General features: G+C 42.4%; 2 protein-coding genes across 3 annotated transcripts; one reads left to right on the top strand and one right to left on the bottom strand.

Moving 5' to 3' along the window:
- Positions 1–4,613: 4,613 nt before the first annotated feature.
- On the bottom strand, positions 4,614–19,613 carry duox (dual oxidase). Its single transcript, XM_053427077.1, has 33 exons — positions 19,498–19,613; positions 19,316–19,399; positions 19,032–19,196; positions 18,427–18,614; positions 18,095–18,296; positions 16,056–16,222; positions 15,574–15,637; positions 15,097–15,193; positions 14,862–14,952; positions 14,646–14,748; positions 14,380–14,552; positions 14,120–14,295; positions 13,835–13,953; positions 13,610–13,747; positions 13,389–13,502; positions 12,553–12,755; positions 12,059–12,244; positions 11,589–11,814; positions 10,767–10,860; positions 10,492–10,667; positions 10,334–10,403; positions 9,348–9,389; positions 8,886–9,064; positions 8,560–8,790; positions 7,951–8,050; positions 7,803–7,852; positions 7,584–7,711; positions 7,330–7,483; positions 6,960–7,192; positions 6,709–6,867; positions 6,440–6,595; positions 5,978–6,106; positions 4,614–5,883 (listed from the first exon to the last, which is right to left on the bottom strand). The coding sequence occupies exons 1-33, from the start codon at positions 19,562–19,564 to the stop codon at positions 5,761–5,763; spliced, it is 4,587 nt and encodes a 1,528-aa protein (XP_053283052.1). The 5' UTR covers positions 19,565–19,613; the 3' UTR covers positions 4,614–5,760.
- On the top strand, positions 19,166–23,350 carry duox2 (dual oxidase 2). Of its 2 annotated transcripts, XM_053427078.1 has the most exons (9): positions 19,166–19,640; positions 20,048–20,175; positions 20,550–20,722; positions 20,882–20,939; positions 21,039–21,173; positions 21,327–21,534; positions 21,620–21,834; positions 21,931–22,115; positions 22,555–23,350. In XM_053427078.1, the coding sequence occupies exons 2-9, from the start codon at positions 20,112–20,114 to the stop codon at positions 22,564–22,566; spliced, it is 1,050 nt and encodes a 349-aa protein (XP_053283053.1). In that variant the 5' UTR covers positions 19,166–19,640; positions 20,048–20,111; the 3' UTR covers positions 22,567–23,350. The 2 variants fall into 2 exon arrangements, with proteins under 2 accessions (XP_053283053.1, XP_053283054.1); XM_053427079.1 differs by lacking the exon at positions 19,166–19,640 and having other exon boundaries at positions 20,054–20,175; positions 20,464–20,722.
- The last annotated feature ends 34 nt before the right edge of the window (positions 23,351–23,384 follow it).

The raw sequence follows: 23,384 nt of genomic DNA, 5'->3' as shown, positions 1-23,384 counted from the left end.
CTGACACACAGTGGAAGAAGCAGCCTTGCAGGACCAATACAAACCAGTCGCTCTCACTCATATATCCTCACATGCAGCAGAGCTCAGCAGATGACATTTTATGCTTCCTCTTTTCTGTCAATTCATTTATGTACGCCGTTAAGTGTTGCCATTATAAGATATGAATATAGAGCAGCAAAAGCTTTCACTTGAGAATAATAATGTCTGCTAAGTATCCACATTACACCCGGGTGATAAATTAAAGGGAAAAGCAGCATTAAGAGTCTCCATGAGGCGCTCGGACACTTTCTCAGCGCCCCTTGGCCGAGGTGGTCCAAAGAGAGTAGGAGCTCAGACGAGTTGAGATCAGATGACAGCAAATGCCAGAGAATGTGATGCCAACACTTTTCAAATCGCTCAATGAACATTTGTAACACGTTTTGAGGCATCAATATTGTTCCCCAATATTTGTATTTAGTGCCTCCGTCCATCTGTGTGATTATGTATGAGATGACATGATGGCTAAAGGAATAAAAGATTTGACAATAGATGAAATCAACCTTGATTGTCGGTCTAGGGTTAAGAGATAAGGAGTTTTCGAAATTGAAGATATTTGTGTGATTTGACATCTCATCATCATATCAACTTTTCAGACCCTGTGAACCACTGAATTCCACCTGGTCCTATCTAATGTGACTTGGAACGAGTTTTTTTCTCACCAGAATGACTTTATCAACTCCTTGAACATTATGCAATCCATCAGAAAGGCTGTAAGGCTCTCAGTGTGAGTTTTTTCCCATGACATCAGCGATATGTAAAGTGTGCCTCACCTCGAGCCAAACACTGGGTCGGTGTACATGGGAGGGGAGCACAGAGGTTGCTCTCCGGGACCGTTTGGGGGCACGGGGAGGCCCCCTTTCCTCCCCCGCTGTGCAGCACCATCTGTGGGAGCAGATTAATATATTAGCCACTCTTTTTTTTATGGCTGTGCTAATTTACACTTCTTCCCCCTGTGTCTGGAGGAGTAAGAAGCAATCATATGGTCTTAATTGCAGGACATTTGGCACAGATAAAGTAGACACTAAGCTGTAAATGCGAGCCATGTCCTTGAGAGCGCTCGGTTTTATTTAAATGTAGGTAAAGCGTATTGATTTGTTATCGTGCAGCACAGACAAGGCCCTGCAGACTGTAGCCACGTCGAGGCCATATGTTGTCAGGAGCTAGTTAGGAACGCTGGCGGCTCAGTAATCCCCTCAGCCATCCAGATTTAAGAAGCTATTTTTGCTGGCTCTTAGTCTGTGGCACTAGCTTACTGAAAAGTATTTTCCCTCTCTTTATATTTCTCTTTTATCATCATCTTCTCACAGAAAATAACAAGATAAATAACGGACACATAGGAATAAAGCTCCTACAGGTTCATGATCTGTTGCTTCAGTTCTTTTCTCACAAATGCAAACTGGAATGTTTTTTGAAAGAAAACACCGGGACAGGATTACGCTGCCCTCCATGAACTTTACTTAGTGTTTGTCATTGACGTAATTGGAGGCTTGTTAATGGCTGTTACCTTCTCCTTCCAGCAGAAAGCAGGTTAGCAGGTGGGGACACACTTCCTCCAAAACGGAGCAGAACGAGCAGAATGCAGCAGGCCCCTTCGAGGACAGATGGTCCAGGAATATCTCCGTCCTCTTCTTGCTGGACTCCTGTCCCAGTATTTCCTTGTACTCCCCCAGCGAGAACACCTTGTCATAGACCAGGTAGGGGAGCACGGTGTTGACGTCCAGCTCGCTCAGGATCTTTTGTCGGTTCTGTTTGAGGATGTTATTTGCCCATCTCTTCTTCTTCCTGGTGCATGGCCTCCTGCCAGCCCTCTGCTGCTGCCGCTTCTGCTTCTTCACGAACCACTTCTTGGTGCCACTGCTAAACATCTTCAAGCTGAGGAGACCCACCAGGACTTCTTCCACGGCTCTGTCAACACAGGTCCCAAAGGAGGGGAGGTGCATATTTCACGCCAGTGCAGCGACCATGCCACATATTTCCTCGAGTCGCACGTTGTTTTTGTCTGAGTGGTTTATCTGGGGCGGGAAGAGACAATCTGGACAGTAGCTGATTTCTAGCTGGGTACTTACTCACACTAAGAAGATTACCAGACTCTTAAGAACACCAATGCAAACTGCTCTACACAGACATGTACAGCCGCAACATATTTTACATAATTTTGCCTCTCCTCGTGGATGATCAAACCTCTGAGCTATAAGTGGTCATTTAATCAACAAACGCTTCTTTAAAAAAAAAAAAAGCATCTAAGTAGTTTCTCTTTTCTTTTAGTGCCTTGAAGGGAAATTAAGCACACAGTTCCTGGGCTATTTCAGGTAATGCTGAGTAGCCTAAAAATCCTCAGGGAGTAACAAAAGAGGGCTTGAGAGATTCAAATCCTCTACATATTATGGAACATCTGCATCATGTGCATGAATCATACTTTAACGTTGCCCCTTGAGTTCAACTCACATTCACCTTTCTGTTATTTTTTTGTCAAAGTGACACCTGATTAAGACGAGATTTAAACTCTCTGCAATGAACATTGATCTGTTATAGTGAGATGTCAGGCCTTCACTCAGGAGAATCATTAACCCATAATGAAATGGAACAAGGACAACAAGGAGAGCGTGATGTATCGTATTGAAAATCTCTATATATATATTTTTTTTTTTAAAGAAGCACAAACCAGCATGACCTTGAATCACATTTCCTCCAGCTGCTGTGTGAGAGGATGGAGGGCGGCCTGCTCTGTGCCAGAGGAGGCTGCTGTTTGATCATTAGGTGTCACGTTTACAGTAAATTATCTGTTGACAGTTTTATGAATTAATCCAATATTTAACCTTCAAAGCTTTTAATATCCACCTAAATGGAAAATGTCAACAGAGAAATCAAACTGGCAGAACATGTTCTTATTTATTACAAACATATCTGTGATCAATGTCTCCTGGAAACTGAAACATAAATACATTTCCTCTGTGTCCAAAATATAAAATCCTCATAGGTTACACTTTGTAAAAGCCTTCCCGAGCTTTGCAGCGTTGGGCAATGAAATGAACAAAATCAATAGATCTGTTAAAAGGCAAGAGAAACAAATGACAGATAACCTGTCACATGCATTTTAATGTTTGTATATACTGTACATGTATATGAAAATACAGTATATGGAGCTTCAGTACAATTGAACACAATGTAAATGGACAGGATACATGGGAGACAGGGTAAACACGATAATGAGAGTCTTTAATGTTTACTTTTGATGAGCCTTTTCTCATACAATACATGTGTTTTAGACTCAATTTTGCTTTTGTACTCCACTTTTACAAATGTCTTTATTTGACATGACACTAGACCAAATTAAAACTATTGAGAGTTAATCAATATATAATGAATCATCCAGCCTGAAAATCGAAAAACACCAGTTTTTACCAGTAAAGCTGAACATGTATCCTATATGGTCATACAGTCATTAAAGATTAAAAAAAAAATGAATGTGAATTTTTGTGATCAACCAACAATCTGCTTCACAATGACTATGAACATGTGAAATATATATGAAATACATTAAAGTGTTTAATTGGTCTTTTTTTTTTCTAAATTCTCACAAAATGAATGTGATGAACATTTTCAGCATAAATAAAACCAGACTGCTGAGTCAGACAAGTTAAATTTGGACCTGAAAGACATTTTTGCAGTTGCCTAAAATTCATTGTTCCCTCATCTGTGGTTATATATTCTATCAGTGTGATACTGTATATGTGGCAATGCAAATAGACCATATGCTTAAGGAATGTGTTGATCTTTTGTGCCAATTCTATCCAAAGCTCCATATCTCATTGCACAATTATTACTTAATACTGCAATGTGCATTATGAAAGTACGTTCATTATGGCTGCAGAAAGACAAAAGATTGGTTGGATATTAAAGGTGCAGTCAGGTGGTGATATGCACCTGTCAGTGGTCAAAGAGATGGTGTGAGATAAACACGGAAGCTGTTTGACAGATTTAACATTTTTGATATTTTACTATATTCATCTCAATCATAAATATCTTATTTATCTTGAAGGACCAGACTCTACAGTGTAAGGCATATAATCTTTAATATTAAAGTCTAGTATTTTGCTAAATGTTGTTGTGTGTCCTAACAATAAATGTCCACTTGTACACGAACAGGCATTCAGTTGGAAATGACCCAGTTGTCGATGTAAAGGTTCAACAAACATATTAATTCAGTGATAAAATGAACACGGCTTATCAATTATCAGTTATAAGCTAATATTAACCTCAAGGCTTGATACTTATTGTTTAAATAAGACTATTGATCTAATTCCAGTTGATTTCTTAATCAGTTTCCATAATACTGGCATATTGACATTATGTCAGTAACAATTTGGTTTTAAGATAAGTTGTATGTATTTGCTTTATGATCCAATCTATGTTTGACTTATATGCAACTTGTGTGGCAAACAGGTGATTAGTGTTGAGGCAAGAAACTAGTCATAGATAGTGTAAGAAACATGTCACATAACAAAACTGTCTCGACAGTTTTTTCTTTTTCTTTTTTTTCTGTCTTCTTGTCTTTACTAAACAGAAGGGAAAACTAAAATATGAATTCCGTATTCCAAATCGTGTTTATTTGAGTGAGCTACTTGTTAGTTTCAGTGCTACAGAATTGGAAATTACATCATTCAGCAGTTTGATCCCTAAACTGTCCCTGTCACATACTGAATTAGTATCAGATTTGTGTGTAGCGGCTGAAGATATCAAAGCTTAGTGGGTTAAAGGCCAATGAACATCACATCAGACTGTGGTTAAACAGCTGCCAGGTGTAAATATGTGTTAATGTGTGTTGAAGGAGCTAACACCTTTATATGTGTATCTGATAACGAAACAAATGCGTGCAGCCAGTTAGGGATTGTGCAGCAGCCCAATATTTACTGGCAGAACTTAGTGTATTGTTCATATGTCTAACACAGTAATATGAAAGATGCTGTCTGAGGACTTGGCTATAATAAATAATGCAGCACCAGAGACATGAGTGGTTTCCCTGTGGAAAATCAACATGTTCTCTCCTTATTTTTTCCTCTGGATGGACGAGTGTCTGGCTCATCACTCAACCAACAAATCAAATTTATTTTTTGGGGTTAATTCAAGTGTAATTGTCGTCCAAAAGCTTGAGGCATCAGCAGGAGCCAACAGCTGAATTTAGTCACCTCCCAGTGCACAAAACCCCACAGATCATTGCAAAATCTAAAATTCTACCACAATTGTACGAGAGAACTTAACATTGAAAGTTAGTATTACGTCTATGAGATGAGTGTGACACTGTGTTTCTGGATTGGGACAGAAGTTAATATGACATCGTTACAAAAAAAATTGAAATATATATTTGTTCACAATGAATGTAAGACAAAAGAAATTCTCCACATAAAATCATTCATAAATTTTGATCTCAAATTATAAAAAAAAAAAATTATTTTGAAAAGATTCCTCATACTCCATTTCTGGGTCATACAGGAAATAAAAAATACATAATGCGTGATGATTATGAAGAGTTGTCAAAAATTATTAACACAATCCTGTATTTCTGCAATATAATACGGAAAATCGAATTGCCCTGATTAAAATTAATTAAACAATAATAGTCATGATTACAGAATAAAGGTTTATAAAAAAGACATTTCTTTCTCATTAAAAGCTGCAGCTACCTGTATTATAAAAGTGGCTAATTGTTGTGATGAGGACACGTTAGAAGTTCTCAAAGTGATGCATGAAATGGGCTTGATCCCTTTTGTTCATCTGCTGACAAGCTTTCTCCACGTTCTTGGTCAGGCCAGGTGGTCCACAGCTGAATACACCGATTTTACCCACCTATAGAAAAGAATGACAACCTTAAACATTTAGATAATTCATTGGGTACAGGCTGGTGCACTGAGGTAGATAAAGATAGATCAAACTTGCTGACCTCGGGGTGAACTTCCTGCAGCGAGCTGAAAAAGGACACAAAGGGTGGACGTCCGAAGTGTGTGACAGATCTCAGGCCAGTGAAGAGACTGCGGTTCCACACTTTCTGAAAGTGCCGTTCACACACATACTGTCCACACAATGGTGAAGATTTCATTAGTGGTAAAGTCAAGTGTGTGCAAAGATCAAGTTGTGATTTTATGGGGTGTTTTGTGGGGGACTATTTCTTGGGGAGGAGCAGTGACTTCTTGGCGTCCTATCATTAAGCTGCCAGAGATCGAAGCTTTACACTTGACAAACATTTAATTTTTCGCAGGAAAACCTTTAACCATTTTTTCCACAATACCCAACTATTCCTTTAATAACGACAGTATTAAAATGAATGTTTGTCAAATATTCAACAGCATTTCAGTCCAATTTCAGTTGTTTTGTGATACTTTGAAAAGGCGGCCAGAGATCTTACCAGCATGGTGGTGCGGAGGTCGAACTTCTCGGCCACCTGAGTGATGTACGTGTGGACTGACACCAGCTCCTGGGTGTCCAACTCCTCCACCTCCCTGATGATTTCTGACACCCACTCAAACTGATGCTGTGTCCGTGTCACCCAGATGAAGTACACCTTCACACAATAGTTGAATGTTAGCCAGAGTTTTCATAAAGACTTTACAAACACAGGATGCTACAAGTTGGAATTCCACATTTATATGACCGTATGTTCATTTTGAGCTGCACCTTTTTACACAGAATCTTGGACTTGATGGAAGACTTGAACACTAGGTCTTTGAGGATGGAGGCGAATGGAGTGACTCCAATTCCTCCTCCCACCAGAACCGACACCTCAAAGTCAACCCACTCCTGATGGCCCTCACCAAACGGGCCGTCCAAGTACAGCTGAGTAGTGAATGGAAGATGAATATAAATGTAATGTAGAGACAAAGGATGGAGAAGAAACAGTTCATGCCCACAAAACAACGGTGACCTGCCTTTGGATAGGCTCCGAGTTCGATCAGGCTTTCTTCGGTGTAGAGCTCTCGGAGCTGGCTGGTCCAGGGCCCCACGGCTCGGATGTGCAGGCTCAAGGTCTCTTCGTGAGGGGCCGACGTCAGCGTGAATGGGTGGTACTCATCTGTGCCCAACATCAGGCACGCTATGCGCACCCACTGGCCTGAACGGTAAACAAAGCCCTGTGGTCGCTTGAACTCCAGATGTGTCACACCTACAGGTGGGACAACCGAGGGAGGTGTGAGCTCAAATGCACACACACATTACGTGAGCTAAGTGAGGATGATTAGAAGGGGCTACCGCCAAGGAAAGGCTGAGAATAGTGAGACATTTTAAAGATAACAGTGTAACCTGAGGGCAACAGCTCGGCTCTGACCACCGGGATCTCCACCTTTTTCCTGCTCAGGCTGATGAGTTTGTCCAGCAGGAAGAGGAGTGCTGGAGGGATCAGATAAATGTGGAACCGGGGCTCCTGGAGGAGGGCGAAGCTGCCGTGAATCACCATCTGTTGGATGAGAACAAAGCCGGCGTCACAACACCGCAATACCTAAGAAATCCTTTCCGTCGTGAGAGCCAACTGTAGCAGAGAGCAGAAAACGACTTACCAGAACATACACGACAACATAGAGGTAGTGTGTGATCCAAAATCCACGAAAACTGATGCGACGGAAATAGCGTGAGGCAAAAACGTACATAAATGAAAAGGTAAACAGAAGCAGGACGCCTGTCATCCCTAGGAAAAGGACAAAGTACAAACAGGATTATACAGTATTACAAACAGCTCATTCAGTGTATAACTGCTGCAGGTCCGTTTCTTATCATACCTGGAACAGTCTGAAAGAACCACCACGACCACTTGAGGGGAAGTTCAGACCTAAGATATAAACAGAATGTTAATTAACCAGATGCCACATTTAATCCCCCTGCAACAGAGAGTAGAAAAATCTGATGATCAGATGTTTCAAACGTTACCCATTGTTCGAAAAGACTTTGGGGAACAGACAAGACAGGATGCTGAGGTCGCTGATGGAGAAGATGTAGATGTTGACCACGTGGCCCAAAGAATGAACAACTACAGCGAGGAAAAGAAATAAGAATAAATAATAAATAAAATGGACTGGTGAAGACATAAAAATGTGATGCCCTGTCGTGGAAATTTATCATGAGCTTTGAAATAATGAGTTTCTCAGACCGGAGTTGTCTTAGAGGTTTAATTATTAGCTCTGCAGAGGGTTACACACTCAGCAACATTGCTCAGACTGCAACCACGAGAACTTAAAAAAGGAAGGTTTTTATACAATGTGATAAATGGGGAACAAAACAGAAAGCAAACAGGACACGTCTGCTGTCTGGTATCACTCCTAGAGAAAGAGGAATCAAACCCAGCGTTGCATTTGCACATATATAGATCAACAGGAGGTGGAAGGTTGAGGTTGCATCAGCTAAGTGCACAGAAATCAGTCCAAACAGTAGTAAGACATTCTTCAGAGTAGTAAGATATTGATCGGTGGGATTTTTCCATTACAGCTCCATCACAAATTGCTATAATGATTGTGATGCTCTACCCTTCTGTGAGCCAACCTGAAAGGATGATGGCGGTCATCGCCATGAAGCGATGGAAGTCGATGGCGGCGTCAAAGGGGATGTACCGGTTGAGGAAGGTCTCCCTGCACAGTGTGATGAGGTTACGACACACGGTGAGGAGGATGTAGGGAAACAGGAAGGAGATGGCGGCGGCTGAGCCCCGGGAGACGATGATGCCCACCATCGAAGTCTCTGGGATGCCTGTTGACTCAGCCTGCAAACCATAGTCTGGACACAGCATTTTTAATGAGGTCAGACCTAAAAGTATGACACTGGTGGGTAAGAAAGGACCAGAACACGTCGTGAGGAAGTATTACACTCACAGTAACATCTTTCAAGTGTCACACCGGCCACGATGCCGTATACGACGATGAAGCAGACGATATGACGGCGATAGTTCTCGATGAAACGTTTGAAGTGCTGGATCTTCTGCTGCACTGGGTTTCTTATGTACTGGTCACGCTTTGGCTTCACGTAGACATTCGGAGTCTTGGCGCCTAACCTGAAAATATGAAAATTCACTCAACTTTATTCAGTGAAATATTTTATCTCATGTCTATCGCTTAGAAGTATTTGACCATACTCAGGTCACCCAAGCCAGAGGTTGTATTGACACAGGGAAGTGAGCAAATACATGACGATCACATCTACTAATCAGATATTATGCCATGCCAGATAGTGATATGATAAGATTAAATGGTATTGGTTCATTAGAAGTATTGCCACATTACATCTTTCTCAATATTCTTCACATGTTTGCAAGAAAAGTGAAACAAGAAACGTACTTTTTGCGTCTACGTATCTCTGGTCCATCTGTGTTGTTGTAGCTGCAAAGAGAGGTGAACAAATATCATCAGATTATGAGGTTGAAAACAAATATTACATGAAACTTAATGAAAAGTAACATCCATCCATCATTATCATTATCCAGTCCAGTCGCCTGATCTGACAGACAGAGACCAGGTCTAACGTGAAGTAACCAGGTCTAACACACAGACATCAGGTCTGGCCTGACAGGGATTCAAACCGGCAACCTTATTATTGTGAGGTCTACCCACTTTACCACTGTACCACTTTACCACTCGCAAAGGTGGCGGTACAAGGGACGCTAAGTCATAATGTTCTAGTTGACAGTTGTATGCAACAGTTGCAATCAGGATCATTCATCATCGGACTTTTCCTGAATCACTTTTGGATGTTCCCCCTGTTCCTGCACCTGCTGGGCCCGGGGCTTCCGGTTTCCTTCATCTATCCCGCCAACTCATTCAGTCCCTTGCATTTCATTCATCAATCAACTGCCCCCTGCTGCAGTATGAAAGGACCAGCTTGGACACCGCTCTGCCAAATCGTTGGATACCCTGTGGCTCTAACGCCTCAGCCAACTCTTGTCAGAATTTGACCTTTTGGAGAGCTTTTTGTATTTCTGCGCCTGGAACACTAACTCTAAGTTTCTCTGCCCAGTATCACCTGCAACAACTCTGAAAGCCTGCCATGATCAGCCAGCCTCTCATCCGTATTAGCCCCCCTTGGACTCAAACATTCTCTGAATCAAAGACAGGGCTCAGTAGGACCTGGAACCCCCCTGGTTTACTAACTAAAGCCTTTGCTAGAGTCATTATTACCATATTTTGGTTTGTACATTCATCTCTGGACTTTAATGATGCCTCTATCTCTATGTTCCACCTTAAGAGACGGAAAATATGCTAAAACCTTAACAGTTACATTAGTGATCTGGATGACAAATTACAGCCTGCGTGACCCGTTCTCTCACTTGTTTGCTGGACAGATAAAGGACACCCTCTGGTCTCGGCTCAGCCTCTTCTCTCCCTGCTTCTCCATCCCTACACACACAGCAGATAATTCATCAGACAAGGGCACAGATTTGAGGATATAAAAAGATCTTCTTCTTCAACAAAACTTTTTTCCGACCTTTGACGTTGAGCTGAGCAAACTGCAGCTCCTTCTCGTGGTCCCGCAGGAGGAAGTGGAAATCCTGCCATGAGATTTTCTCCTTGTTGTCGAAGCACGCAGCCTCCATCATGGCCTTGATGCCGTCCTCTGCCTGAACCTTTGACAGGGTGCTGTTGGAGATTTCGATGAAAGACCTGAAGCACATCCGAGGGAAGAAAGCAACGGATCACAAAACATTAAAAAAAAACACAATAGACTTGGTTTTCCGGCATAAAAAAAACTGTCTGTCAGACCTGAGCATCCTGGCAAATTCTTCTTTTGACAAGAAACCAGTTCCACTAATGTCGTTCATGGAGAACATCAGTTTGGATTTTTCCTCAGGAGACCCTGGATAAAGCAGCATGTCATTTTGTATTACATATCAGGCATCAGCCATTTGTGTACTTTATGAACCTGAAGTTAAATAGATATTTATCTGCTTATGGAATTTATTGATTTAATTCCGTAGTGGAAGTGTTCTGTAAATTAATTATGTCCGCCAGGGAGCTGATGATTTCATCTGCAATTATATGTTTGTTAGCACAATTATGAAAAAACTACTCGAAATTGTGTGAAGGCGACAAACCCCAAGAAAGGACCATAGTCAATATTGGTGCAGATCCGGATATTCGGTGGAAACTATCATCTATTCATGGATCATGAAAAAGTCAGACATGTTAAGAGAAGTTTATATTTTATAAATTTGGAGCAAATCCAAATCAAATCTTAAAGATCTGAATTTAAATGTGGTTTCCTAAGGGGAATTTTGGGCCTTGGCGGAGGTAAACACTCCACTGAGCTGGATAGTCACAATAGAGGTGGAGAGGGAGCTGCTAACCAACCAACACTAAACTGATTATTCTTAATGTCAGTAGGAAGTTTCATATGATAATTTAAATTCTGTTGAGGCTTTGACTTCCTATTCACAAATTAACTCCTTCCATCTCCCTGAAACCAAATTCCTCTAACCTACCTGTGTTAGCATCTTCAGATTTTCATGTTATTCAGTACGTGGTGACTGTGTGATAGTAGGCCTCACACTGGAGACTAGAATATCTTGTGTTCAGAGGTTTTACCTTTCATAAAGATAACCATCACATCAAGAAACTCTTGGAATGAGAGGTAACCGTTTCCATCCTTATCAGCGAGCGTGAACATGGAGTCCACAAATAAAGAGTCGGGCTTGAGTCCCAGAGCATCAGCAAACTCTGAGGCTGTGAGCTCGCACTGGAGCACCTCCCTGGCTTTCTCATGGGAAACGCCGCTCAGGTCACCAGCGTCACACTTCTCTATTTCCAGGACCTGCGCACCAGAGGGACAGTGTCATTATATGTCACCCGATTGGCATTAGTAATATCGCTGACGGCAGCTGAGGTTATCGTCACAGGTGAGGTCACCATCGAGACCAACGATTAGTTCTCTTGGCTGGAAGTTGGACATAATTTGACCTCAAACTGTGGTTTGACGACATTTTGTGGTGGATCTTAAAGCTGCTGCAGCTGTAGCAGAGCAGAGGATGAGGTAAACACCCAGAGGCTGATGGTACCTTAGAGAACGCATGTCGGATGAAAGTTTCCACAATCTGAGCCCTTTTCTCTTTGGTGAGAGCTTCCTTCAGCAGCTCCTTCTCTCTGGTCTCCTTCACTCTCATTTCCTGCCCGACGTCTGAAACCTCAGCGCGCAGATGCTTGACAAACGCTGTGCGCTTACTTTCGTCATCAAAAAACAGCACCTGTGTGTGCAAACAGAGGGCATCAGAGAGATAACAGAGGTGTAAGCGAATGTGCATCTGCAGAATCGTGTTTGTAACAAGGACTGGATGAGGTGAAAAACAAGAGGGTTCAACCTGAGTGTGAAACTGAGAATGCAGAAGTTGCTAAAAGTGCAAACAACCCTAAATGTGAAGACAGAATTTCGCTGTGCGGGCTTGCAAAAGATGCAGCCCCAGCAACATCATTTTTCTTGTAACTTTAATTAGACGTTGACTGCATTTTTAGATTAACCTCTGCAACCATCCCCTCCCCATTTCCAGCCGCCTACCAGGTCATACTCTTTGGCCACTTTGAGCAGCAGAGCTTTGCAGTGACGGTCGTTGGAGAGTCGGACATCCAGGTAATCCTGGTTGCCCAGGTTGAGGCAGCGCAGAGCCGGTCCAGACCTGTCGAAGACCTGCAGCCTCCTCTGCTCATCGACCTCCACGCTGACTGGATGCAAAGGTTTCTTACGGCCCTGCCACTCGAATGCTGGGACAAACAGAAACAGAGTCAGAAAAGATGGCATGTGGGTGTAAAATAACAGCAGATAATGAAGTTAGTGACAACAGCAAAGACATTTTGGATTCACTGTGCTGTGAATGACTACTGTTTATAAAGAGTCTATAACAACTATCAAATGAGTGTTGTGACTGAAGCATAAAATGTTTTGCGCATAATAATAATAACAACAATAATAATAATGATAATGGTAATAATAATAATCATAATAATAATCATAATAATAATAATTACAAATTGATTCAATAATTACAGGACTAAGATCAGAGAATAAAATTCTGAGATAAAATGTAAATAAAAACTTAAAATACAGAATAAATTCAAATAACAACTAGAGTGTCATTCAGAGAGAAAAAAAGGGATTACAAAAATGAAAAATAATAAAATAAGGTGTGTAGGTAATAGACATGTTGTATTAGGGTTAATAACATGCTTGTGTTGTTTAAAGAAGTTATTTGTGGTTACTGAAGACCAGTTTAGCAGAAGATCAAAGCTACTGATACTCAGCCTACGTTTATTAATAAATGACACAGAGTCAGTTGTAAGTTCTGATAGATCTGATTGATGTTATGTCTTTAACATTTGACACAATGATTGACCCACCAGAGATTCCCACGGCCAGCTCCTCTGTTTTAGCGCCAGCTTTCCTTACTCTCTGGAACTTCCTGTACCTGTACTTGCGGAGATACGCCACCATGTAGGCCACAAGAAAACTCACTGTGAAGGTAAACAAAGTATAATCCACACATGATCACACTGCTGATGAGTGATATCAGTTTTAATAACAGTGCAATGAGAGGCAGATTGGTAACAATGATACTGACCGACAGGAAAGAGGAAGAGGACTATGATAAATATGCCAAAGCCAGCTTTGCTCCCATCAAAATAATGAAGTTTGGTAGCATTGCTGCAGGGATAGAGCATCGACGCATTCAGCTGTGTGGGCTGAGGACAAGGGTCACCTACGGCAAGAGGGAGACTGTTATTTTTAGTAATTCAGTAAGTGTAATATTTATTTATTTGTGTTATACACATGCTGTATGTTGTACCATCCCTCCAGAAGAACACATTAGCTTGTATATCAGCAGCCTCTGCAGTGGTGACCGCTATAAGGACGTCATGAAACGTCACGTTGCGGATTGCCTGCATTTCCCCATCTGTAAACAAACTGAAAAACTCCAAGTCAGTAAAAAGCTGTGGAGGACTGACTCACCCGCAGGGATGGAATAAAACAGAAAAGTGAGATCAGTCAGAATTCTGTAGCATTGAGACTATATTACAGTTATTTATACTGTTCAAAGTGTAAGTTCAAAGTGCTTCTGAGGGGATCTTACCCATTCTGTTTGTTCTCAAACCAGAAGCGATCTCCATTTCTGATTCGTTCAAACTGGTCCAAGATTATCGCAGAGAAAACTGGACCTGGACCGTCGAGGGACTCCAGGAGTCCTCCGGGGAAAAGCTCCAGTTTAGAGATGTCTTTGTGATACAGTTCTGCCACATCATGGAGCAGCTGTACACAACAACGTTTAATTCTCTGTTAAACTTCTTCATATAGCTCATGTTTGATCTGGCTTACAGATTTTTCTTTTCTTGCCTGTGGGTTGATGCTGTTCAGTTCAGGATTCATCTCCTCAAACGTTTTGACAGGAGGCAGATCCAGGGCCTCTCTGAGCTCGGTGTAACTCCGCAGGCCGAAGTCTCTTCCTCTCTGGATGGTCATGGCCACCAGATCAGTCCGGGTGAACCTTAGAGGTCCGTACATGTAGTCTATCAAGGTATAAATAAGATGACAGCAGTGGATATTCAGTTTTAACTTGAATAAATATCAATATCAATATGTGAATAAGACAGGTTAATAACCTCTCAGATCCTCCACAACAATATTGTCTTCTCTCTCTGCAATCTGGGAGGCCATGCCCATGAGGAGCTCGTCTACATCCTGGCTTGTATTCGCATTGGGTCGCTGCAGACAAAAATAAACCATCATACAAAAGGGTGGCGGAGAACAAGTTTGGGGTGATAAACACAAAAAGCTAATTCTCCTTTGCACTCTTATGAAAAATGATTGTTACATACCTGACGTTTCCAAAAGCTGTTACAAAGACGCACTGCTGGCGATGAGCTCCCATCTACGTTGAGGATCTGCCGAAAATGGCAGGTCCGGTTTCTGTTGGAAAAAAAGGGGGGGATCATGTAATAGATTACTTTTCTGAAAGACAACACAGTGTTCACATTCACAGCAGTGCACAGACAAAAGTGAGCTCTTATTTTCCACAGTGTGTGCCGAAGGAAGATAAAAAAGACGCACTACCTCATGTAAACACCAGGTGGGGCCATAGTGATGCCAAATCTTATGGCAGCAGCCTGGAACTCTGGAGAGATTCCTGGATCAACGAATTTCTGGTAACCTGTGCCCGCATAAATCAGCTCATTATACAAAACAACACAATGAGAGTGACACAAAAAGTGAACTACAAGAATCCCTGTGCATGTAAAACCTCCTGCAGTGCATCGTCTCCATCCAAATGTTCAACAGAGACAGTACATGCACGAACAAATGAAGAGTGGTTGAGGTGATGGGCTCATCTGACCAGTGTCCCTTTAACTTTCTTCGGCCGCGAGTGCTTATTCAGCAGAAGAAAGGAGGCCCAGGGTGATGCTTTGCTGACGGAGCGCATATTTGTCAAACACCAGCGACGATAGCACAACTCACTCTGGCTTGTGGTCAGCGGTGCATTACCCATTTAACCCTCCACTTGTACGCACACGCACTGCGGCTCATTCTTACCTGGGTAAGGAGGGAGCTTTGTGTCTCTGAGAAATCCAGGCAGCCATTCGTAGAGAGCGATATTCTGTTTGCCAAAATAAAAATATGCAGAGGTTGTTATTTGAATCCACAGGGTGAACCCTTATATAAAGAGATAAAGTCTTTATGATGATATCCCGCAATCTGAGTCAGGTTATGTCGCTTCTTCTTTTATAAATTTCGATTTTATAACTTTAGCTTTTCACTTTTTGATTTTATGTAATGTCAAATAGTTGATATGACTACTGTTCTCAGTAGAACTGTGTGTAATTTTGTTCAGGCTCTTGCTCTTGCAGAGTCTGAACCAGTCAGAGATGATGCATTCATCCTTCCACTAAGACCATCAATTTCACCCATAAAATCTCGACCACCTGCCGTTGATGCAACCTCCGTTTTTTTCCCAGAGTGCACAGTAAATCAGCACCTGCGTGGCGAGGAGATTAGAAGGAGACTTTTCCCAGTACCTGGAACGTGGCCACAACGGTCTTCCTGGCGTTTTGAAACAGCTTTTCGTCTGACCACTCAGGGTGTTCCTCATGCAGTTTGGAGGCTACATAATTGTGGTAGCGAAACCAGATAATCCCCTCTGCTGCAGTGAACATGTTTTCATTGGCCCAGGCGTTTCCCAACTCTAGACGAAGAAGAAGATAGTATCGTTCAGAGGAAATTGTGGAAACACTATAGCTACAAAAAATAAGCAGAGAGTAGGTTGTGTAGATAATGTTTTACATATAGAAATCCCAAATCCCTGGGTATTCTGCTCCTTAAGGGAGAGTGGGGTAATGTGGGATAAACATTGTTGAAAAGCCATCATGCCAAGAAACTATACACCAGGAAGACAACCCGGGGCCAAACACTCCTCACAGAGATGGAGAGTGCAGCCGCTGAGGTCATGCAAGAAAAGAAGTCCTTAAGAAAAGCTGGAAGGGATAGAAATATTGATAAGACAACCCTCAAAAGATTCATAAAGAAAAAAGAGAAAGGGAAAGTAAAATCAGTAGCCTGGGGTGCAGTAGCTGAGGCAAAGAAAATATTCACAGATGAGATGGAGGAGGAGCTTCCAAACACTTGAAACAACTAGCTGACCAGTTCCATGGCCTTGCTCCAGTTAAGTGCCGTGAACTGGCATTTGAATACGCAGAGAAAAACAATATCCCTGTCCCTGCCAATTGGACAGAGAAACAATGTGGAGGTAGGGTGTGCAAGAGATCACATTAATCATAATAATCATAAATGTGCTTAATTGACCAATCCCCATGATTCTGTTGCTAGTCCGATATTAGTTTTGGAATGTGTGGTTTTCAATCTAGCTGTCAGGATTTGAACTATTACAACATGTGTTGTTATGGTAGTTTTAAAGTGGAAAAAGTAAGTGGATCACTTTACCCCCTTGATTTCTCTGGTCTACCCCTTAGCTGGGGTAAAGTGAGACACAAGACCACTTTTTAAAAAACAATTATATTTTCACTGCCCTTTGTCCTGAAGACATTCTGACCATCTCCATTGCTAGAAAACATCCTGAATTAATGGGAAATGTATACATTTTACTGATATATAATTTTTGCTCGCCTAGAGGGTAGCAAATGTAAAAAATGTCCCACATTACCCCGCTCTCCCCTACCAGTAGAACGCCATCACACTCTCATTGGATTGATTGGTGATGATCTCTCACCACTAATGGAATGATAATTTGGTTTGTTTTCAAGGACGTGACAACAGAGCGGTGACAACAGGAGAAGATCCTCCGCCTCCGCCCCACATAATAACTACACACCTTTAACAACACGAGCAACAAAACACTGGTTTCATGACACATCTGTGGCAGCTTCTGTGCTCTCTTCGCTATAGAGACAGGGATTTACTGCGGTGACTGGACAATCCATTTACACAATAATTAAAGAGTCATTACACACGTCAGGCCGGGGCCTCTTTTGACTCAACCTGCAACCGTGCAAGCAGTCAAATAATATTTGCATTAAATTCACAGTTTTTTTCAGCAGCTTTCCGCATCGATTGGGAGTGAATTTCCATGGAAATACAACATGGAAATACAGAACAGATATGTTGAGAAGTCAAGTTCAGTTTGATGTGCAAAATGGCAGTAAAAATTGCATGAGTGTCAAACACCAGTCTCCATTATTTTTCACTGAAAATCCCAGGTTTAATGCTAAGAAAACACTCAGAGTGGATCTGTGGATGATAATGTTATTCTACCTCGAAAGAGACATTGTTGAAGTTGAGTTTTGGGGCTTTAAAGGCCATTCATTTAATATCACTGTGCACTTGAGTTCCAGCCAAGATGAATGTTATGTTCTGCCCTACAGATAACAAGGAAAAACTTGTATGAACTGTTTCTTGTACCAATGAAATACAATAGGTGTCAGTTTATGGGATTTTGATATAACAACCAGCTCATATTTATAAAACGCTTCTGGACAAACAACTCTGGATGATAATATGAACTCTGGTGCAGGTCAGAGGTTGAAAGTATGACGTGTCTCACCATAAAGTCCATGGGCTCCACGTTCTCCTGTGGAGGGGTCAGCAGCGCTCCACATGAGTTTGCGTCCGCCTCCATGTTTTGGCATGTTCCACTCAGAGCCTGAAGTCAAGAGCCCTCCTGAGAAGCTTCTCAGAGAGTCAGACCAGGAGGCGGAGGGGCCGTAGATGGAGCTGCCATCTATCCACGCTGTCACCATGTTCACCTGCATGTGTGGAATTTGTTTATTATTGCATTTTGGGAAAGGGAAACACTGTTCACATTCCCTTATTACTTCTGGAGGCTGCAGTTCCCATGAACAAAGATGATGTTACTTCATATTGAGTGATCAGCACCTGTGTGCGAGGGTTACTGGGACTCTGTCCAGACTCCCTGTCCCACAGTCCTCGCTGGAAGGGCAGCAGGACTTTTCCTGTGGCGGCGGGGTCGAACACCGGGTCACCCTTTGGGACTGGGATGTTCATGAACTCAGGTGGACACCCAGGAGGTCTCATGTCAAAAATCTCAAAGGTGACATGATACCCTGAAATATTCAAGAAAAGGCAATGACATCAAAATGCAATTACCAATTAAATGAACATATTGTCAGGGGCACTGGAGTAAACATTCAATTGAAGTGTTGATATCAACATAGTTATCAGGGAAATTCCCTGTAAATTTTTCATAGTTTTGAATAGTGTGATTCCTTCCTGATGTAAATTTCCCATGTGGCTAGCTAGCTAGATAGAAAGCTTGATTTTGCATTTTTGAAATCTATTTATATGTCAGTTTGCATGAATCATATCACACCTCTGTGGCACCTGCAGTGTATTGTGGGGAGAAAACAGGAGCTAGCTGGTAGATACATCATGCTGAAACAGTGCCTTTGACTTCTATCCCTATTTTGCGCACTCGAAGTAATATTTCAAGATCAAAATCCAACAGATTGCATCATATTTACCAAAGAAGAGGGAGAGCACGGTCTGGTTGCGCGTGGAGGGCGCACCGGAGGGGCCCTGTGCCAGCAGGCTGCTCAGTCTGCGGGGGTTCGGCACCAGCGGCTCCTGCACCGGCTGGTAGACTCCGTCCCAGTAATGCGCGGGCACGAGACGCACAAGGTGAGAACCTGAGCGGGCACGAAGACAGCGGTGACCACCGTGTGTAATACTACAACTTCTACTATCACTACCATTGCTACTAGTACTCTTTCTTTTACTGCCGCCGCTGTGCGCTCTGGGAACTCACCGACAGCTCCGCGTCGTGGAGACCCCAGACTGTTGTACCAGCCGTCAAAGCGAGGAACCTCCCAGCTTTTCTCTGCGCCTGAGGCTGATCAACACATGGCGAGTTTGTTTTAAGACTTTTTGTTCTACTTCATCTGAGTTCAGCGAAGTGATTTTTACAAACTGTGGACTCCTACTACTCACGTTCACTGACGAGGAGCACCAAGCCAACCACTGCGCACACACTCCAAACCTGTTTACGCACATCCATTGATGCGAGAGATGGTCCTGAGATCAGACTCCTGACAAGAGCAGAGAAGAGCTGGAGACCTGGAGACAGGGTGAAGGTAACTAACGTTTACTGCTCTATTACTGTTATACATTTACAAGTGATGTAAATAATTTAGTTAGAAATTAAGTTGGTTTGGCAGAAATTAGAATAAAAGTTACCCTTTGTTTGTTTGAATAAACATCTAAAGCACTTTGACACTACTCCTTTCTAACTGTAAACTCTAAACACTCAAATACAATGTTCCTGTTATTACCTAATATCTGATATGAGAAGATGAAATAGTTGAGTCTTACCTCCTGTAGAGGTTGAATGCAGTAGGTGCAGGAGCAGAGGCGCAGGTGAGGGGTTATGGTGCAATACTTAAGCCAAACATGTGTTGTACAGCTTATCACAAACTGCATGTGACCTGTGCCAAACCAGTGGGAATGGTTAACATCTGCCGATCACACCTCTTTCCCGCAGCATTCCGCTGAATGCATCCTCCTCCTCTGTGACACAAAGGAGTCGGCTGGTATAAAAGAAGTGTATGTTCCCCTCAGCAGTCTCACTTCACTTCCATGCTCTTCCCTCCTCATCTTTTCAACTCTCAGGTAAGGAACTCATTTGGGGGTTTTCTCCGTTCCACTGATTGGCTTTATACAATCTGTGAACCTCTCCTATTTATTTAGGTTCAAATGTAAAGAGCACATATCTATATCACTCTGACACTGGTCAGATGTACAGAATTGCATTTGTGCGTCATACTTATGCACATTTGTCTTCACAGTAGAGATGCCAAACAGTGCAGATGAAAGTTGAATGCCACTGACATGCTTCCACTTTGTCATGTCCAATGTTACACGGTGATAATGACGTCCCATCCTTTATCTGCCGTAAAGAAACAGGAGCTGCTGTCTGTGCATCTGGAGGAAACTGAGAACGCCGCCTCTAACACTGTCTCCTCTGTCACAACGTCCCCTCTCAGCTTTGTCTGCGAGATCAGGAGCTAAGATGACTTTCTACGATGACATTTACCCATTCTACCCTCTACAAAGGACTTCCTTCATCTTCAGCGGCCGCTTGTTCACCATTATCCTGGTGTTCCTTGTGCTCGCAGTGAGTCTGCTCCTCATTCTGCCGGGGATACGAGGGAAGTCGGTGAGTGCGAGCCGTCAGGTTAACTATAACTCATGTCACCAAACCTCAGAGACGCTGTCGCCCCTCGGTGCTTGTGAGGATGATTTCACTTGATTGCTTCCACCTTTTTTATCCTATGCACCGAAATAACATTCATTCTCTTATTTCACTTCAAATCAGAGGCTGTTCTGGATGTTTAGAATAATCATCAGCTTGTTCATAGGTGCAGTGATAGTGGGTGAGTTTTGTCTTCTTATCATCCTAGTTGAATACAGATAAATCAGAGATCTTCTGTTTCCTGGCGTCATGATTAACCTTAATGATCTTTCCTCCACAGCTCTCAACTTTACTAACGACTGGGCCGAGGCCAGGATGACCACGACTGCCACTTACAAGTCTTTCAGCAACGCCGTGGTCAACGCTGAGATCGGCCTGCATGTCGGACTGTACGGCATCAACGTCACGCTGAAGGGTGAGTCACTGTCGCTGCGGTTGTGTGCAGATGTAACGTAGGATGAATTCACATACTGGCAGCTGTAATGGACCAAAGAGTAAGACGTTTTAAGCTGGGGTTTTAGCATTTGTCTTAGTGGACGTGCATGAGTTTGCATTTCTTTTCCCTCAGGAAATCCTGTTGTGCAGTTCAACGAGACCATCGACTACAACGAGATGTTCAGCTGGCACGACACCATCGAGGAAGAGTACGAGGAAGCACTGGAGAAAGGTTTACCCAATCCTATCCTGTATATCGCTGAGAAATTCACCCTCGGCAGCCCGTGTGGACTCATCTTCCAGTACAGATACTCTGGACGATACGCCTCCGCGACCCTCTGGTAACCACACGTCACCCACAGTATGAAGTTATGCAGTTGAATTCAGCAGATAGCGGGAAACAAAAATGGCTGCCCACCTTTACAGGACTGCGTTTTGCTGCTGGATGCTTGCCAATATCCTGTTCTCCATGCCGGTCATCCTGTACGCTGGCTACATGATGATGGCGACGGCCGCCTTCATCTTCTTCTCCATGGCCTCCTTCTCCACCATCATGAATGTGCCACAGTGTGTCTTCTCCATAGGAACCGACTCCTTCGAAACAGAGTACAGCCACTCGTTCTGGCTGGCTCTGGCCACAGGTACACATGAATGGCTGCAGCTGTTTTGATCTTACAGTATTTACTTACAGATCCGACTGGAAGTTGGTGATTTCTATTAACTGAGGTGATTTCCAGGTGTCCTGTGCACCATCATTGGGATCCTGGTGGTGGTGTTTGACTTCATGATACCAGAGAAGATGAAGGAGGCGTTCAGCGGCGGCGTTGACAGTGATGAAGATGAGGAGGTTACTGACGAGGAGGGATACCTGAATTCAGTTTTTCTTGAAGGAGTGACAATTTCAACATCAAAATTCAGCATGGTAAGTTGGTAGAATAACAAAGAATTAAGAGGGTATACCTCCGCTTGATACATAACTACCACCCTTGTAAATATTAGCTGCTTGTAAATTGAGTACTCATTTAATTACAAGCAGCAAAAGTTAATTATTCATTGTCCTCTTAATTTGGATATCTGAAAAATGTGACCAAGTCAATATTATAGGATTGCAAAAAGGTTAAATCACTTGAATTGAATGGGTTCCTCCCTGAGCCATACAACTTTACATCAAGTTTTGTGGTAATCCTTCAGGTAGTTTTTGCGTAATCCTGCTAATTAACAGACCAACAAAACCTCCTGGGCGGAGGTAATGATTCACAGACATTATGGTGTGAAATGTTTCCATCTATAAACCAATTTAAAATCCATCATACCCTCCTTTGCTGCTCATTGACTACAATCCTTTTATTTCTGTCTTTCAGGTTCATATATGAAGCCGTCCATGTTTCCCTCGGGAAACTTCTCCAGCCACTACTTGAAGATGTTTTTGGTGAATGTGCTAATGATTCTGTGTTTATTTTCAATACCTAAGTGAGAATGTAAGTGTTGTGTTTGAAGTGAAGTGAAGAATTGTGAAGTTCATTGTCATGTTACAGTAGTTGTAAATAATTATTAACTTGTATGGGATCCATACAATGTGTATATACATTTATATGGGCATTATGGATTATGTTACTGTTTAACTCATTGAACGTGTATAAAAATGGTGTCTGCACAGTAATGATCATGGCGTGGAGCCAACGTATCTGGGTCCCTCAAATAATTACACTCTCAACCAATCATGAGTCAGTCGCAACTGTCAATCTTGATGTGTCACCCCATTGTTATAGCTCAAACACCCAATTTACAAGGAGGAGGCAGGGTTTATGAACAGTTCTGCAGCCAGCCACAAGAGAGCATTCAAGACGATTTGGCTTCACTTTTTGGAGTCTATGTTTCAACCCATTTAATTTAGCTTACTTTGACGTTTCATAGCCAGTGCAGGATTCCTTACTGTGCATGCATGTTGCTGGTAACTTCTGCATAGTGTCTGAGCAGCATCACTGGTTGCAGTTTCCTTCTTTTCTTCTGATCCCCGACCCCCACCCCCCTTGAGAAAGTGTTAAAAAACACAAAAGGAAACAACCCAAAGTTCAAACCATCAATTGCTAAACCAAGCAAACATATTTTATTGTCTTATCTGTTTGTTTTTTGCAGCAACACCTTAATAAATTAAAGACAAGCGAGTGTTCAGCAGTGAGTCTGAATTTTT

This window comes from Pleuronectes platessa, chromosome 7 (genome assembly GCF_947347685.1).
Source record: "Pleuronectes platessa chromosome 7, fPlePla1.1, whole genome shotgun sequence".
NCBI lineage: Eukaryota > Metazoa > Chordata > Actinopteri > Pleuronectiformes > Pleuronectidae > Pleuronectes > Pleuronectes platessa.
The sequence above is the reverse complement of the archived record's forward strand: the minus strand, read 5'-3'. Positions and strand labels throughout refer to the sequence as shown.

Bases quoted from the DNA above. Each gene is read 5' to 3' on its own strand.
- duox (XM_053427077.1), bottom strand. From the start codon at position 19,564: ATGGATGTGCGTAAACAGGTTTGGAGTGTGTGCGCAGTGGTTGGCTTG. The intron at 14,749-14,861 runs GTATGTAACAAT...TTTTGTCTGCAG, and splicing joins ACAGCTTTTGGAAACGTCAG to CGACCCAATGCGAATACAAG. The intron at 13,748-13,834 runs GTACAACATACA...CTCTTGCCGTAG, and splicing joins TGTGTTCTTCTGGAGGGATG to GTGACCCTTGTCCTCAGCCC.
- duox2 (XM_053427078.1), top strand. From the start codon at position 20,112: ATGTTCCCCTCAGCAGTCTCACTTCACTTCCATGCTCTTCCCTCCTCA. The intron at 20,176-20,549 runs GTAAGGAACTCA...GTCCCCTCTCAG, and splicing joins CTCATCTTTTCAACTCTCAG to CTTTGTCTGCGAGATCAGGA. The intron at 21,535-21,619 runs GTAACCACACGT...CCACCTTTACAG, and splicing joins TACGCCTCCGCGACCCTCTG to GACTGCGTTTTGCTGCTGGA.